At 38.0% G+C, this 18,913-nt stretch overlaps 1 protein-coding gene across 4 annotated transcripts in view; it reads right to left on the bottom strand.

The window, feature by feature from the left end:
* Nucleotides 1–2,254: 2,254 nt before the first annotated feature.
* Nucleotides 2,255–18,913, bottom strand: part of LOC133862849 (uncharacterized) — a 58,441-nt gene continuing 41,782 nt past the window's right edge. For 3 of the 4 annotated variants that reach the window (XM_062298738.1, XM_062298739.1, XM_062298741.1), the window contains 3 exons: nucleotides 17,646–17,890; nucleotides 16,322–17,541; nucleotides 2,255–2,667 (listed from right to left, as the gene is read on the bottom strand). In XM_062298738.1, the coding sequence (XP_062154722.1) occupies nucleotides 2,567–2,667; nucleotides 16,322–17,541; nucleotides 17,646–17,890 (1,566 nt within the window). In that variant the 3' untranslated portion in view covers nucleotides 2,255–2,566. Of the gene's footprint in view, nucleotides 2,668–16,321; nucleotides 17,559–17,645; nucleotides 17,891–18,913 lie in introns of those variants that run through there. The other variant, XM_062298740.1, reaches the window with a different exon arrangement.

The following is an 18,913-nucleotide window of genomic DNA, read 5'->3' as shown; positions in this document are numbered from 1 at the left end:
TTTTTATAAAGTTGGATCCTGAAATTGAGACATTGAGATTTAAAAGTGTAGATTTCGTTTTATAATTAAAACAGTAGCTAGATGATTATATCACGTTATTTTAAACGCTCTTGCATGACTGTTTGACCACGGGTTTGATTATGGGAAAATAAAAGCTAGCACCTTTGACGTTTTAAAACGATGCATGAGTATGTACTCGATTGATATGTGTGTGTATGACATATTACGTGCATTAAGGTTCTTGTGGTAACTAGGAGGTGGATTATTGCATGAGACTGTCACAGAAGACCGAACATTTGATTCTTGATAGTTGAATGTTCGGTGGTGACAACAGGGTGTAATTATGGTTTTTAGTAATCAATTAGGGTTTTTAACGCTTGGTTAAGGATTTATAGTATGCTTTATGTCTAATATTAAAGTATGATTTGCAGTGATACAAAGACTAAGATGTCTGTGATTAGGATGAGCAAACGAGGTAAGTAAATGCTTACGAAATTGTTCTTTTTCACTATGTTATATGATAATGAACTGAGCATACTATTATTTCCTGTTTCAATACAAAATATATAATGTTTATAAACACTTCAAAAGGGGTATTTGTTTATATAATGGTTGTAATAACTGAACATATGGTTTATCGTCATGTACAGATGGCGGGCACACGTACATATAGGAACTTGACCCTATGGTCACAAATATTTATTTTTATTATTTGGCTTTGGACCCAATGGTTTTATACGTGACCGACTGTATGAACGGATCACAACTACGACATTGTTAGTGGTGTTGACCATCCGAAGTTTAAATTCGGTCGGGCTACTAATGATAATGGTACGCAATAACATCGGGACACCGATATTATACTACTGGCCCTTCCGGACAGCGTCAACCCTACCAAGAAAGGGCTAAGGACTTAGATAGACCAAACTATAGACCGTATGTATAATCTACTTATTATAGTTTTTCTGCATTAAAATATAAGTGGCTTGTTACAAAATTATGTTCACCTTACTCTAAAAACCATGCCAATTTTCATGTTGGCATAATAACGGCAACATTGACCTATTTTGCAAACCCACAACATTGTTGCTTACTAAATTTGAGGCATGTGATTATTTAGAGAGAGAGAGAGAGAGAGAGAGAGAGTCCAAGAACTAACCGCAATGGCAAATTTATTTAGAGGCCAACAGGGGTCACCAATGTCATTAGACCTAGTAAACTTAATAAAGATCGAATCGAGCCCTCTAAAGGAGATCATAGGAAAATAATTGATTTCATAAATTAATGTTTGATTCATAACATATAGGATATAGAACAATATGAAATAAAACCTTATGATCTTAAAAAAAACATGACATCTTTTTAATTAAGTTCATTACCTATATTAGAGAGAGAAAGTCCAATAACTGACCGCAGTGGTAGATCTATTTAGAGGCCATTAGGGGCCGTGGCCTCTTTAGGATCTATGCATATCTAGGTCATATATAGGTAACAAGATATCATATTCTTCATCACAACTGCCATGAAATCATCCTTGCACTCTCAAACGTCACAGAAAGAAATTTTCTCAACATTTTGCTTGTTTAGGTTGTAGGCACAAATGTGAATGACGATAACAATAAAACATGCTGCAGTGCAGGCATCAACAGTTGCAGGACCATGCCTGGGACTACATAGGCTTTCCGCAAGGGTCGAAAAGAGTTCCTGCAAGTGGCATCAGGTTTTAAAACCAATTGCCTGGAATAAGCAAGGCACCTCAGCACCCATTCACCATTTAAGAGCCCAAGATTCTTAATAATGCTTCACAATCTTCACATGCAAAATATAGAATAGTAAAAACTGAAGCCAGCCATCACTAGCAAAAGCATGATGCTGTATCCCCGTACAAAGGTTTTGAACTACCACTTTTCACGCAAAATCAGTACTTTTTCTAAACTATTAGCGCACAGCATACTCCTAGTGTGATTCAATCTCTTAAGAATCCTAGTGAATGTGCTGATAGACTCCCGGTTGATCAAACCTCCTAGTGAGAGTTGATAACACAACCGGTTGGTAAGGATGAGATTATCTAGAGGAGATTTACTTGTAATTAGATTTCTATCTAAGAGTTTGTGTTAAGCTAAGGCTTATCATGTAAACTATACTACCTTGTATGTTCTATATATAATTCTATACACACTCACTAGATGAGCAAGCTTGAAAGCCAATATACTCTGAAATTCTACATAAACCATCAGCAATTTTTCAGCACATATGACTCTTAACTGTGTAACCAGTAGAATATATATATTTGTGTGTGCGCGCGCGGTGTGTAAAATTTCAAACCATTTGCATCTTATACAGTGTCCTGCAGTACCAGCAATTGAGGAATCGTTTTCAATAAAAGTACAAGCAGCTTGATAAGAAATTCATCCCTGATACATTGGATAGTTGGATACTGCCAAAGGAATACCACTAATTACCTTACTATTCACACATCCACGGCCTAAATTTTTCTTTCCAGTTCCTGCCAATTTAGACAATTGGTCACAAAGCTTCCTTCACAGAACTGGATCAATGTAATACTTCAAGCTTCACTCAAATCCTGGGAGAGTAAAGATTTATCTCTCTTACTGCGATGCTGATGGGTCTGATCTTGTGATGTACTAATTGAAGATGCTGGTGTAACTGGTAGAAGAGAAACAAGACAGACAGGTAAAGCATTCACAGAAGAAAGATTAAAACCACAGATCAAGCAACTAAAGACTCAAAAGTTAAACCACTGGACCTTTTTTCTTTAAAACCCCATAATTTGAAAACCAAACTGATCAACAAATAAGAAAGGGAAAAGGGAGAGGCAAGAAATAGATGTCCAGCCAAAATTGGTTGGTGAGTTTAATATTAAGTGTTTTATCCGATTGACTTTTAGACCTCAAATTTTAATTTTGCAAATTTAAGACCCAAATTTACAATCACTTTAAATCCAAGATATTCATCTAGTTTTCCATAAAAATAGCGAAAATGATATAAAAAGTTAAAATTATGCCCCTTGATGGAAAAAAAAAATAAAAATGAAGAAGGGACCAGGATGCCTAACTGACGGTGGCTAGGTACGACCCAACCAGTAGCTGGGCGAGACCATCGCTGGGTCGTATCCAGCCACCATTGTGACTGGGCTATCCAACTACAGCCATGAATAGGTCATAGGTGACAGCAACCACGGTTGGATCACCCAGCCACCGTGGCTCGATCATACTTGGCGACAACCATGATTGGATTGTGGCTGGGTTACCCAACCATGGCCATGGTTGGTGGTGGTTGGGAATGACCCAGTCATGATTGCAGCTGGGCCGTACCCAACCACAACGGTTGCTGGCTTACCTAGCCAGGTCGTGACCCAGCCCCCTTTATCTGTTCTCTTTTCTTTTTCACTTTTTTTCATAAGAGGAACAATTATATTTTCCTTTTTATCATTTATTTGATAAAAAAATTGATCGAATCCCTCGTATTTAAAATGATCGTAAACTCAAGTCTTAAATTTGATAAAACGGAAATTGAGGTCTAATAATCAAAATCAAGTAAAGGAAAGCAGGAATCAATCATATTTTCTCTAAAACAAAGTACAAATAAATTTATGTTAATCACTCCGACCTCCATGGTATTAAAAGCAAAATAGGACCTCCCTCGCATTTTCTGGAAGTACATAAGAGTCTTCTGTACCCAAAGCATTGTCAACCAAAAATATAAATTGGCAATTATTCCCACATTACTTTTTACAAAAATTTAGGATTATGCCTCACTTTGAGAAATTCAAAATAAAATATGACATCCACCTAGAAGAAAGGGTACAAGTTCGAGTCTTTGAGCCAAGAAAAGGTTTATGATATTATAAATGTTACAATAACAAAACAAAAGGTGGGTATCTTTAACATTTTTCATATTTATTTGAACACTGTCCTTGATATTTTTGCCTATGTCAATGATGAATTGGACTGAAGCATTCGTCACGATTGAAACCGATGGGATATCCATTTTTTATTTTTATTTTTGAAAATATGAAAGAGGCTTGTTTATAAAATCACGATAAGTTGAAGTATTTTACTCATTTTTTTCTAGTTAGACATACTAAATTAGATTGCAAGGCATAAAAATTATAATGACAAATAGGTATCACATTGTTTTTAACGCATGAAAACTTTGGAAACATATAACTTAAATATACTTCTTTTTTCCATTTTTGCTTAGTAAAAAGAAATTTTATAACTAAAACGAGACAAATTAGTACCCAAGAAGCATACAAGAAAGTCTGGTAAAGATTGCAATATGAAATTCATAGAATCAAGGAAATCAAAACCATAGAAGAGTAAGCACTATTAAAAGTACATTCTGTCATACAAACATTTAAAAGAACAAAATGTTAAATTTCTTTTTTTTTTTAAATATTTAAGTAATGCATATCATTAATAAGTGCAGAGGAGCGCAACCCTAGAACACAAGATGTATGCAAAGAGAGTCCCCATTAATGGCTAAAAAAAGAACAAAAACCCATAAATTCATAAAAGTTAAAAACATGAGAAATATTATAAGCCTTTGTTCAGATATAAAGCTATATGACCAAAATATTCTTGAGCTCTTCCACCAACTTCGCACGATCTTCAAAACATCTTACATTCTACTATCTCCATCCTTCAAGCGGCTAAAACTAAAACAACTTCCTACATGAGCTCGCCAACAATCTAACTCTATCACCCTTCTAGGCATGACCCATTCTACTCCAAAAAGGCTAAAAATCGCACTCCAAAAATTCTTTCGCCAGTTCACAATGGATAAGAACATGATTTATGGATTCTCCACTCGTCTTACACATGCAACACAATTCCACTATTATTACTATTCCCTTAGTCAGGTTATCCAAAGTCAAAATCTTACCAAAAGCCACCGTCAACACAAAAAAACTCTCAATGGACTTTCCAAATACTCTTCCAAAGAAAAGATGTGTACTCCTCAAATTAGATAACTCGTGAAAAAATTACCTCACTTCAAACTTCCTCCTCTTTGAAGGGATCCACCAAATGCTATCCTCACCACCTTGTCTTAATCTGAGATGATACAATAAATCAAAAAACGCAATTGCCAAATCTACCTCCCAATCCTGTACATATTTTATAAAGATACATTCCACTTAATATCAACATGAGAAAACTGCATATTATCCGCAACCCACACCTCCATACAATGAGCAATACTATACAACTCCGAATAAGATTCCCTCAGTAGTTGATCCCTACATCATACATCATGCCCGAACCTAATCTTAGATCCATCTCCCACTTTATATCTAACAAATCTCGAGCTGTTTGGACGCTTCTCCAAGGCTTTAGATTTGGTTTATGGGTTTTTGAAGAGAGTGGGCTTTTAAGTCCTCTTTTGGGCTTAAACATAAGGTGGGTAATTTTGTGGCAGGTTGGGTGATTAAGAGGTATAAGGTTGCTCTCAAAGGTTTCCAGTTTCGGGCTAGGTCTAGTCAATTGGTGCTTAAGCCCAATGCCAAGAGGGTTGCTATGGATTCAGGTACTGAGCCCTCGTTGGTTTCTAGTGCGATGTTGGGCGGGTCTTGAATCTGGGTGCGAGTCCAAGTGTAGGGTTTGATCAGACCTCTCTCCTCTCCCAAGAGGCGACATCTTCAGTGGCCATAGTTCCGAAAGCGTTTCCTGGTCTGCGGACTTCGGCGGCGTTTCCAAAAGTTCCCTCTATGGTCCCGTCCAATCGTACTCTGGACCGGAATCTATTCTAGCATTTTCTGGGTGGGACTCTTTTGCTCCGGCGTCGTCTGTGCACACATTTTCTTCCCCTTCTACGCACATATCTGCTTTCTTTTCCCCCCCACTTCTATCCCTTCTGTGCAAGTCTCCAATCCAACTCTTTTTGAGCACAATCCGAGTTTTTAGGAGTTTCCTTCGGTGCCAGGCATCACTACTGTTGGGTCAAATTTTCCGGCGGCGGCAACGTTGGGTGAACAGCTCTAGCTTTCGTTTCCCATGATGTCGGTATCTAGGGCGCCTATCTATATATTGGAGTCTAAGTCAGTGTTGAGGTTTTCTCAGATGCAGAAGGATGCGCAGCTTAACAAGAGCTTGATTGCCGAGTCTTTGGTGGCGGCATTCACCGCCTCTCTTCCTCTGTTGGGTCCTCTTTCTTCGCCTCCTATGGAGACCGTGGCCGCTAGGGAGCCTCCGGTCAGCTTTGTTAGCCATGGGTTCCTTCTTCCGCACAATCCTTCTTCCCCACCATTTTTAGTGGGAGGATCTTTGAGGGGAGGTGATTCTGAAGAGGCTATTGGTTCTCCCGGGGAAATGTTCAACATTACGTTATGCCTTCAAGTTGTGGGGATTTCCTTTGAGGGGAAGGAGAAGGGTTTTTTGAATGTTATGGCTCAAGTGGTTGAGGGCCAACGTCTTGAGGTCCTTGTCTCCACTCCTAAGATTAAAGGTAATAGAGAACTTCATAACCTTGAGTGCGATATCAATTATGATGCTAGGAGTCTCGATTCTACTTGGGGAAAAAGCAAGAGGGCTTTGCTGTGATGTAATATTGCTAAGGGCTTTGGGGCAGGTTTTCCAGGGGGTTTTTAGGATTTCTGTTGTGGTTGGGTTTTTGCAGGTTTTTTTTCTTGTTTCTTTGCCCTTTTTGTTTTTGTCCCCTTTTGTATACTTTCTGTATGCTCAGGGGCGCCTACGCTTTCTATAAAATTTCTCTAATTACCTATCAAAAAAATCTCGAAAAAGATCCTTACCCCCTTCAAATATGTTTCCACACTCCAACACCAAATGGCCCCTTGACCTCCTTAGAACACTAACCTCCATTCATACTATCATATTTTTGCTTCCACCACAAAACGACAGTGCTTGATTAAACTTAATCAAGTTTTTTACCTTCAATCCACCAATTTGCTTAGGAGAACAAATCTTCGACCATTTAACTAAATAGAGCTTAAACTCCTCATTGATACCTCCCAATAAAAATTCTCTCTGAAGTTTCTCAATCCTATTAGCCACACCCATTGGAATAGGAAACAATGATAAACAGTATGTGGCCAACATTGGACAAAGTACTTATGATTAAAGTCAACCTACCTCCTTTTGACAAATATAGCATCTTCCAATCTGCCAACCGCCTGTTCCTTTTTTCAACAATGTCGTTCCATATAGAAGTAGATGTTGCATCTAGAGGGAGACCCAAATATTTCATCTGTAACAAAGCCACCCTACACCCAATAATTCTGGCCAAACTTTCTAAATCATCCACCTCACCAATTGGAATGATCTCTGATTTTGATAAATTAATCTTTAACCCCGATAACGCTTCAAAGCAAAATAAGAGACATCTTAGATTATGAAGATGTTCACAACTAGCCTTGCAAAAGATCAATGTGTCATCTGCAAACAACATATGTAATACAACCATTGCTGCATTATCTTGACCCCACTGAAGAGCCATCGAAAAGTCCCCTGTCCACTTAAGCCAACATCATAGTACTTAGAACCTCCATAACAACTACAAATAGTAAAGGAGAAAACGAATCCTCTTGTCTTAAACCCCAAAAAGGGGATCCATTTATTAAAACAGAATATCGTACCGTAGAAATGCAAAAAGCTATAAAAGCTCGTCGTTTCTCCCCAAACCCATTTCTCTTCAACAAATACAACAAGAACTCCCAAGTCACATGATCGATCATATGCCTTTCCTAGATCCAATTTGCACAACCAAAATTGAATCCAAAATATCTCTCCCTTTAAGAAACGCATTATGCGAATCTAATATGATCTTCCCCGGCACCTGTTTCAATATTGTTGGGAAATAATTGGTCCCAAAGCCACATGGCCACCGAGTCAAGTCATACCTTCAACCCATAGGCTCAACCCGGTCCAATCCGGCCCGGTCACCTCGGATAGAACACCTCGGCTCGACTCGGTCCAATCACCTCGGACCAACCCGATCCGACTCATGTGGTTCAGCCTGGTCCAAACCTGCCCGATCACCTCGGTCAAAACGCCTCGGTCGGAGTGCCACGGATGTTTGTCGATCCTCAGCTTAGATAAATCAACCCAGTGCTTGAAACATTTCGGATTATTGCATGACTCGATAGATGGGACACCTCGGACCTCAAGACTCCGCAGGGTGCGGAATACTCCGAGATCTCCTAGTCTGTATGGAGCCAACATGTCTCAGATGTTCCCACCTTGGAGTTTTGGTCAGTACAAACACTGTAAGGTTATCTCCTGATCTTCAGCAAAATTAGTATTTGTTAACTATTAGAATTCTATGTCCAAGATTTATGAGACTTCTGTTGACGCATCCAATCCCAAGATTTAAGGAACAGATCCAATCCCAAGATTTGAGGAACAGATTCATATCCCAAGATTTGGGGAACAGATCCCTATCAACGTGAAGTTCATTTGAAAAAGGAAGAGTCCTATCCAACCTACACTCAATTCAAACTCTGAGACGATAAGGTTGAAATCTGCACGATCTAGTACTAAGACTCATATTCTAGATATACTTCAAGGACTCCTGTAAGTCTATAAATAAGGTCACCATACCAGGTATTAAGATATATTCTCTAAGCTCTGAAATTCTATAATTTTCCCTAAAAAGCATAAAGTGTGTACTGACTTAGTCATCAGAACTAGTCGTTTGTTATTTTTTGCAGATTATCAAGGAAGATTGGCGAACGAAGAGTTTGATTGACGAATTATAAGGCGACACGTCACCATACCGGAAACTGTACCAACAAATATGTTCACTAGTACCTTAGATATTATTTAGAACATAACACCCACTAGACTTACGAGATGAAAATCCTGTATATCCACCACACTAGCTATCTTTGGGATAAGAGATATGAAAGTTGCATTAATACTTTTCTCAAAACTCCCTCGACCATAAAACTCTCTAAATCTTGCCATAATATCTAAGAACCTCCCAACGTGTCTGAAAAAAAAAAAAAAAAAAAAAAAAAAAAAAAAAAAAAAAAAAAAAAAAAAAAATTACATCTGAAGACTTAACTCCATTCATTGTTTTAACCACCTCAAAAGCCTTACTCTACTCAAATTCTATTTCAAACCAAGAACCCTCCTCTTCACCAACGGAATGAAAAGAATGACCATATAGATTTGGCCTCCAACTATCCTGTTTTGAATACAGTTGCATATAAAACTGCACAATATCCTCCCTTGTTTCTGTAGAATCTGCTGTTCCGAAATGGAAACATTCATTGAAATATTTTCTTTACAAAACCTGTGGATAGGGCTGGCAATTTTTTATACGACCCGCAAATCTGACACGAACACAACACGAAGTTATTGGGTTTAGGTTTAGGTTAATTAGGTTCAGGTCATAAATGGGTCAACATGTTTATAATCGTGTCAAACGGATTGACCCGATTGACCTGCGGTTTGAACCGTCAACCCATTTAAAAGAAACACACACAGAAAACCTCCTAACCCTAACATCATTTCACATTCTTACCCTCCAGCGGTGCCGTCCAACTCCAACTAGTGTCCACCACCCTCCAGCCGAAACGAATCATCCTTTTTGCAAAATTTGGACAGGGAAGAGAAAATGGCCCCGCCTCGTCGTCTTGAGCAACGCCAGTCAACGTGTCAAGCTCAATCTCTTCAATGTTCATCTTTTAGATGTTGCAGGGTTCCTCTTTTACTTCAAAATCGACAAAAGCTAGAAGAAAAGACCCAACCCAAACCAAACCTTTAAATACGATTCCTATCTTCTTTTTCCCCATTGTAAATGTTGGAGGTTGGAGCCCTTCCTAAAAGGGCGTAGCAGCTCTGCCCTTCAGCATCAACGATCCGCTAAGCAATAATGACTGTAAACTCTCTTTCCAATTACTATTTGTGTCAGCCAATTAATAGAATTCTAATTTTATTCATGAACTCCGATTTTCATAGGATTGAAATTGGATTTATAATTACAATACAACACTTCAATTCCAACCCTGCTTGACAATCAGAGTTATTAGTTTGATTCTTTTTTTTTATGCTGCACCAGAAGGCATCTGCAAAAATTTTGGTTATCCTGGATTTTTTTTTCATGCTTTTGAAAAAAAAAAGTTTGAAAAACAATTTTTTTTAAAAAAAGGATCAGGTCAGATGGGTCATGTCAATTCGGCACGACCCCTTAACTAACTAGGTCTGTCATGTCGTGTCAAGTTTAGGGTACCATCCTGTTTAGCTAATCATGTCGAGTTTGGGTTGACTCTAACGGATTGGCGGGTCAACCTGAACTCAACACGCCAACCCATTTTGCCAGCCCTACCTGTGCATAATTGGGAGGTGGAAGTGGTCTCTACTTTTTTTGAGTTGTTGTATTCCCAAAAGCTAAGGCAAGGAGCTGAAGATAAAGTGTGTTGGATTCCTTCTAAAAAGAAATCATTTGAAGTGAAATCTTACTATCATGTGTTATCTAGTCCAGTAAGTTCCTATTTTTCTTGGACCAGTATTTGAAAAATTAAGGTTCCCTCAGAGTGGCTTTATTTGTATAAACAGCAGCTTTTGCTAAAATCTTAACTTTGGATAATTTACAAAAGAGGAATGTTATTGTGGTGGAGCGAACCGTATGTTTAAGAAAAGTGGGGAGTCTATGGTAATTCTCCTTCATCGTGAAGTTTGTTTTTCTAATTGTATAAGCTTGCATGGATTATGCCTCGAAGGATGAGAGAGTTGGTGAGTTGAGGGGACAATTGGGACACCGTAATGCTTTGGACATGTGGAGGTTGACATCGTTGTCTTTAATGTGGTGTATATGCAGAGAAAGGGACACAAACAGCTTTGAAGATGATAATAGCTTACATGTGCATATTTTCTCTATTAAAATAAGCATTATCGTACTATGTTTTATTCTAATTCTTGCATTTTTATATTTAATTGATGAGTATTGTTTAATTATTAAATTTGAGCTTAAATTAATATAAGTGCAAATGAATTATTTTCTTTTGTAGGAATTAAAAAGCAAAGAAAAAAGGAAAGCTGTTGGGCAGTGGAATTGCAAAAGACCAAAAGAAAAGAAAAGAAAGGAGTGCCGCATGGCACTGCAACAAGGAAAACAAAAAAGGAGAGAAGACCATAAAGGAAGTGAAGCCCAACAAGCCATGCAACAGTTTTGCTAGACACGACCCATGCACACAACTGGTAATATTAAAAAAGGAAGGAACAAACGTGTAGGAGTTGCCTTGGAGAGCAATTTTCACAAGAGAGGATATTTCCTTAAACTGAGAAGCACCGACCTGAAGTACATATTCTCTTGTAAACGTGGAGGGGTGCATGGGGTAGGCGCAACAGAGAGATTTCTTGCCAAAACCGAGAGACACAGGTCTTTAATTTCCAAAAAGAGCAGCAGACCAAAGCAGCACACGTTTATTCTGGGAAGCGCTGAACTACATGAATCTTTCCAAGTCTGCAATGACCAAATTCACGCACAAGACACAGTTTTCCCTAATAAGGAAAGGGGACCACAAGACACGTTTTCTTTTAAGTCTGCATGCGCCGAATAACCCGAGGCTGAGCATTATATATATCATGTTTTTCTGGTAAAAACGGGGGGTGGGAGAGGGGGGGGAAGCTATTTTCAAAGCAAGTACTGGATTGTCAAATTTCTCTCTGGAACGAGCCAACAGAGTTTTAATTTTTTGTTTTGTTCTCAATTTATTTTATGTTTAGTACTTTGATTATGAGATTTATTTCCATAGACATGAGTGGCTAAATCTCTAGCTAGGGCAAGAGTTGAAACCTAGTATTCTTATTATGTATTCGTGACACCATTTTATTTGTTGTTCTTCATGGTTTAATAATTGAATGTCAGGGATAATTTTAATTAGAAAGAAGTTTCATGAGAATAAATTTATTTTGATTTGTTATGATTTTCGTTTATATCAAATGCTTATTCTATTTGATTTGATATGATCCGAATTAATAATAGATGCTTATTTTATTGTATCATGTTATCAAAATCAAATTCCAATTAACCCACATTCACTTTATTTTATTTTTAAGAGTGCTTTATTGATGTATTTTCCAATTAGGAGAATTGAAATTCTACCTAATTGAGTTATCATTATGTCTCATGAATACGTAAAATGATGCTAGGTGGATCCTTGAAACCCTAGTATTTCCATTAATTTCTTCCAAAGCAAATTTATTTATTTTAGTTTCGTAGTTTACTTTTTAATTCAAATTCTATTCCATTGCTCCACTTTCTAGTGGAAACCAAAGTCAACTTTCTTCTTCTTTTTTTTGGAAAATAATAAAAATTATTCTCTCGTGTTTGATCATTCTCTATGGATCGATCTCGTACTTACCAAGAATTATTACTTGCGAAAGCCTACACTTGGGTTTGCACATTTTTTGGTACAACAGCCTATTTATAATTTGTCTGTTTTTTTGGAGTTTTGTTCCTCTTTTTCTATACTTCAAGAGCTCTCTTGTATACTTCCTAGATACTAAAGTGGCGTCATTTTGTGCTTTTAATTAATTTGAATTACTTATTAAAGAAAGAAAAAAAAAATTAATGAATCTATAGTGCTATTTCTTCTATTCGAATTTGCCAACCTATAAAAAAAGTGTACTTAACTCGTCCAAACCAAAGAACCCTAGATTTCTACCTCAAACTCACTTCTTCATAGAGAAGCAACCTCTCCAACTCCCTAGAAAAATCCTCTTTTTTCACCCTTTCCTCCACAATCAAAGCTTTCCATTCCGCAATGACATCAAGCTCTCAAATACCATCCATTAAATCCTTTTTCCACTTCCCTACATTACCAAAAAATTCCTTCATTCCATTTTTTTCAAATAAACTTTCAATTTGCGTGCCAACACATAACTAGGGGAACCCTGAAATTGATAAGACTTCCGCCATAATTTCACTTGATCCACGAAGCCCTTAGATGTCAGTCACATATTTTCAAACATGAAATACCTACTTCTCCCACTCAAAACCTCACAATCTAACATCAAAGGGAAATGAACCGACAAGAGTCGCGGTAGTCTCTTCTAAACTACATCAGGAAACTGTTCTTCCCAATCAGGAGAAAATAGAATCTATCAATTCTTGACAACATTGAATCATCATTGATCATCCCAATTATTAGACTAAGTGAATGGGTTTCTTGCAGTTCCTTCAGATTTGAATTCCTTCTTTCGTCTCTTTAGTCCTTGGCAAAATGACAAGTATCTCAACTTCTACTCAAGTACGGAAAGGCTTATCCTCTTGTAGTAATGTTATACATTACACTTTTATCCCACTTTGTTGAAGTGCCCTACCAACAAGGGGAATCTCCATGAGCCCCTGTTCAAAGATGAAATCTAAACTCCCTCACAATTGGAGAGAAATGGGTATCTCCTGATCTGTCACTCAGATATCGAATGGCATTAAAATCTCCTCCAATGCACCATGGCTTTTCCCACCAACTCTAATTCCAACCAATTCATCCCAAAACAATTTTCTGTCATGGTCATTATTAGGACCATACACACTCGCAAATGCCCATTCAAAATTGTCACTAATACATCTAAAGGAACACTCAATGGTAAATCTCCCAACACAATCCTCCAACTTTTCCACCACCTTTCTACCACACATTAGCAAAATTCCTTCATAAGCCCTTCCCAACCCTAAGAAACACCAATCCACACGTGCACACCCGCACAAGCACCTTACCACATCCCTAGTAACAAACGTTAGTTTAGTTTCTTGCAAATAAACAATATCCGCCTTCAAATCCCTAATAAGTGCTTTAATCCTCATCCTATTTTCTTCCTCATTCAGCCCTCTCACATTCCAAGATCGTAGCTTAGGCTTCATTTAAGAGAGTGGATGCCCCTCCACTCACCTTCATCTCTGTTAGACCACCCTCCCTTTACATCATAATCAATTTTTTCTTTATAAGTAATTGAAATTTTATTAAAAGCAAAAAGCGCTACTCGGGTACACATGGAGTATACAGAATAAACACCTAGGTAAGAAGAGAAAAAAGAAAAATTATGAAAACTAAGCTCTCAAGGAGCTACAAACGCAGCTATCCAAGTATAAAGAGTAAAAAAGAATAAGGACTCAAGCTCAGCCAACAACCTTTACATCATAATTAGTAGAGCAAGCCAAACTCTTTAATTCTCTTTTTCCCCTTATATATGTCTAAGCGTATAGGTTAGGAGTGCTAACATATGAGTCAGGTTCCTATTCGCTTCAATAGCTGTAAACACAGCCAACATCTGGTCCTTCAACCCCTCACAGGGCAATCCCATGACATGACAAAAAATTTACTACCGAGTCTAACAATATTAAGTTAGGCAACTCCCTTTCATCTATTACACCCACAGGATTAACATCCAACGGCTCTATCTCTGTCAACTCCTCTACACTGTAAGGCACCATATCCAAAGTAGCAACTTGATCAACCCCCATTTGCGTTAAACAAACATGAATCACCCTCAACCAATATCCAATGCCTCTATCTCCTTACTGCCTTTCCCCATTTATTTTTCCACGAAAACAACAGATTCTTAGAACCACACCCTAGGATTAACCTGTTATACCACTCGGGCCCTTTTCCTTTAACTTATGAGGCCGAATATCCTTACGGCCCATCAACAGCTCATCTTTACCTTCGAATGAATACGCCCAAGCCTTAACACTAGGTTCTTTAGAATTTCCTTCTACTAAGCCTTCCACATACTCGTCACCACTTAAATCCAGGACCACCAACTTATCCAATTATCTGTTGATTTCCTTTTCAAGAGAAAGCAAAATCTCCTTTAACGGCTTCATATTTAGACACGTTCCAAAACATTGATCAAAAGATCAACTCCAGCTTGAGCAGCATGGTCTCCGGACAATGTTTTTGCCTCCCTCCTTCCAAAACCGTCCATTGCCTTCAATGACTGTTTACCAGACTTTCCCATAATGCTCATGCTCATATCCCCTCTTTCCTGAACTTGCCCTTTTGCTTCCATCATTTCCTCGTAGGACCGTCGTCCGTGCTCCACTGTCTGCAAGCAGCCTCTGATTAGAAACACATCTCGTCCTTCCTGCTCCCAATAATATCTTTATGCTCAACAAGCTTCACCACTCGCCTCTTCTGCGAGATGCATTTTTCCCACCCACTACCTTCTCAACCCTCCAAGATAATTATAAAGCTGTGCAGCCCTCCACCACCGTATTTTGAAAGTTCCATAAACGTCGCATGATTGTTCTATTGCCTCTACACAACACTATATTTCCAAATCTAAAGGTCCTACAAAACTCTCTCAAATTAACTTCTTTGATCAAATCCTCCATCGTATTTAGCAATCAGACCATGCTCTGTATGCCCATAACCACAGCTTGAAAGATCCCTCTACTCCTCTCGGCTAGTCAAACACCGCCATTCCCAATCTTAGACTAAATCTCGTAGGACTTTGTTTCCACGTATAAGTAACCCAAATAACCCATCAGAAAAAAAAAAAAAAAAAAAAAAAAAAAAAAAAAAAACCCCCGACAAAAACCCCATTGAAGAAAGATCCGTATGGACCCTCACGCGCCATGTCAAACTATATGCTCCAACCCTTCAAAATTTCAACCCTTACCTTCCTTCCAAATAGTTCACAATAGGCATAATAGAACCATCCAAATGTTACAACTATTATGCGGACCAAACTTGCCTTTATACGTTGAATAAAAAGGACATTTGAGACCACAACTCTCCAAGCACCTAACAATATAGGAGAAGATGACTAACAGTTTCCCATTATTCTTATACTGTAATACCAGCTAATATGTTGTATCCGGCTTCCAGACATTTATTGTAATAGATTAATATCAGACACCCTAGCAGGTCCGCCATGATTTGGACATGGTACAATCAATTGTGGTATCACCATATGAGAATTGGAGAAATAAACCCTACTCTTGACGCACAACTAAGTCAAATTGCATTCTTCTGTCATCAGAACAAAGTTCGGCAAAAACAACCAACCTTAATCAGAATAAACAACAGGAAGACAACCAATGCTATATAATATGCAAAAATTTAAGCCTTTGCTGGTGAAACATATAGCAAGAGTGAACAAATCACTATGCCAATGACAAACCCAGGGGGGCAGAAGGAATTCTTTAAAAAAAAAAAATTAGGGTTCTTTTCTTTAATTTATAAATGATAGTCCCCTCAAAATTCATTTCAGCGCAGTCCAGCCCCCAAGATTAAATTCCCAGTTCCATCCCTGCACTGCGCTGAAATTCATTTTTCCAAGATTAGAGTGTATCATACCTAAAATAGTAGTCAAGCAAAAAAGTGTACCTTTTCTTGTTTTGGCTGGTTTTATGCCACCACCAACATTTGATGATGAGGAAAGAGGCCTATTGGCAGGCAAAGGTTTCATCGATGTTTCAGACTTCTTTGACGATATCAGAGAAGAGTAAAGAATAGCATCAACAGCTTCACGTTGTTGTTTCCTCTTTGCAATCAAATCTCCAGGGCCTACCTGACTGGGGGCTTTACCTCTATGATTTACATCTCTCTCCTTCAGGCTGCCATCAGTTAAAAAAGCTGCAACTTCCTGATTCCCCAGGCTTCTATCTACTTCAAGAGATCTCTTTGGTCTTTTGGACCCTTGTGATTTCAAAAGGTTATGACTATCACCCAATTCTTGTTTAGAGTGGTCTGAATTACTCGTAGAATTTTCAAAATTAACTTTCCGCTTGCTCATATGAGTATTACCTAAACTCGCTTTCCTTTTAAGACTCTCTTTGCCTTTTCTATCACCATCTGTAACATCTTTCCCTGAGATTGCAGATTCAACATCCTCAGAGGTTCTGTTGTTACCATCTGCAACTAAAGATGAATCTTTCTTTATTAGGAATTCATCTTCATCTTTGGCACTTCTGTTATTTGGCATATTTTCTCTAGTTGCTGGCAAATCTTTTTCATCTCGTACACCTGTTCTTTTACTCTGATCTGCATATTTTGTTTCCCTTCCAAAGGTTCGCTTTACAGTGCCCTCATTTTGTTTTGCATGCTGGCTAGCATCTTTACCCTTTTCAACATGCTTATGCTGTCTTGAATGATTATAGGATATTCCTGGTGCACCATCTTTATAAAAGGCTGTTTCAAACATGGACTGGTATGGCATTTTAACTGAAATAACCAAGCTTCTCTCTTTAGCATCCTTCAAAAGGGCAGCCCATTTATGGTTTGTCTGCAAAGTCCTGGCATTACCCAAGATCCAGAGCGAGAGCTTGGCTCTAGTCAATGCAACATTCATCCTTCTTACATCAGCAACAAACCCAATACTGCTCGAGTTGATCCCAAGTGAAGCGGAGCTAGGCTCCCCTGCTCTAACAGTGGAAAGTATAAGTATATCAACCTCCCGACCTTGGAAACCATCCACAGTATTAAATTCCACATCATCTATGACAGAAGATCCAAATGCACTTGAAAAACGAGAACGTAAAAGAGAGAGTTGACATTTGTATGGAGTTATGATGCCAATCCTTCCACCAATAAATTCAGATGGGCACCTAAACAATGTATCCAACTACAAAAATTAAAAGTAATAAATCAACAAGTAGAGAAGTTTGTGTACCTCTTCTTGAAAAACAGTGTATTGAATAGAGTTGCCTACCTTTTCTTCATAAACCTAATAACTTCAACTGCAGCATCAGCCTCATTTTCATTGTAAAGGGACAATGCACCAGAATTCTTACCACGATGCTCTCGGCCATCAACAATGTCATAAAATACATATGGCCCAAGACCCTCAATTTCATGAAATGGAGCTGACTTGCTCAACATTTTATCACCATTTAGGAGCTTTCCATCATAAAAATGCAAAGAAGGAAACCGACATATTTCTGGGTGCATTCTATACTGTGAGAGATAAAAATTTGTCACTAAATGTTTTCATAACTCGCAAGAAGGAAAAAAGTGTAAAAAGACTAGGACTTACCCACCTCAATCAATAATAAATAACACGAAATAAACTAGAAGCATAAAAAAAGGACAAAACATATTAACTAGCAACTATACAGGGCAATTTTGTAGAAAGCCAGAGGTCCAAAAATAAGCAAAGTATATGAAAGGTGGAAATTAAGTAACAACAAATAAGAGAATTACGTAATTGATGCGACCATTTCGTTTGGTCAAGATAGACGAAATTTTGCTTGTCTCACCATGCCACATATTTGGACAAAAGATTTTCCATCAGAGAATAAAAGATAAAGAAATTGGAAAGGAGAAATATCATGGGTACACTGTCTAGAAAGATTTGGATTGGCAAGCAAAAGCCATGACATAGTTTACTTGAGCCATACCATGAATGCATTGTTTGTTTTGAATGTCCATCAAGTGTGTGAAACTTATGCCTTTGATACACAAATTGAATCTATTGGATGAGGTGTCACCTTATTGAGTGCTTATTGTCTTAAGATGTGTATCAATTGTGCAAAGTGTCATAATAATACCCTTAGGAGTGCCAGTGTTTTCAGTGATAGGTCATTTTTGGTTAATTATGTCCAAAAATGCTTGCAGCCGTGTCTGGACGGACCTCAATGTCAGAGTTCACTAATGAGTGATTGTGTCCAGATGGATCACTTACCTGTCCAAACACGACTTGAATGGACACGGGACCTTTGTTATTAAAACACCCAAAATGTTTTTCTTTTCTCATTTTTTTTCCTTAGGGGTTTCTTCAAAATCACTCTCGCGCACTCTTATGGGCTGAAATCCTCTTATCTTACATCTTCAAATCATCAACTTGTCTCAAATCTACATGAAGGTATGATGAGTTTCATTTGATTTTCTCATTTTGTTCTCTTTTTCATTTTTGCATTCAAACAACATGGTTTAGGGCTTAAGTTTTTCTTTACTTAGGTATTTCTCATATTGTTTTGG

This window comes from Alnus glutinosa, chromosome 3 (genome assembly GCF_958979055.1).
Source record: "Alnus glutinosa chromosome 3, dhAlnGlut1.1, whole genome shotgun sequence".
Taxonomy (NCBI): domain Eukaryota; kingdom Viridiplantae; phylum Streptophyta; class Magnoliopsida; order Fagales; family Betulaceae; genus Alnus; species Alnus glutinosa.
Note: the sequence above shows the minus strand (reverse complement) of the source record. Positions and strands in the feature narration are given on the sequence as shown.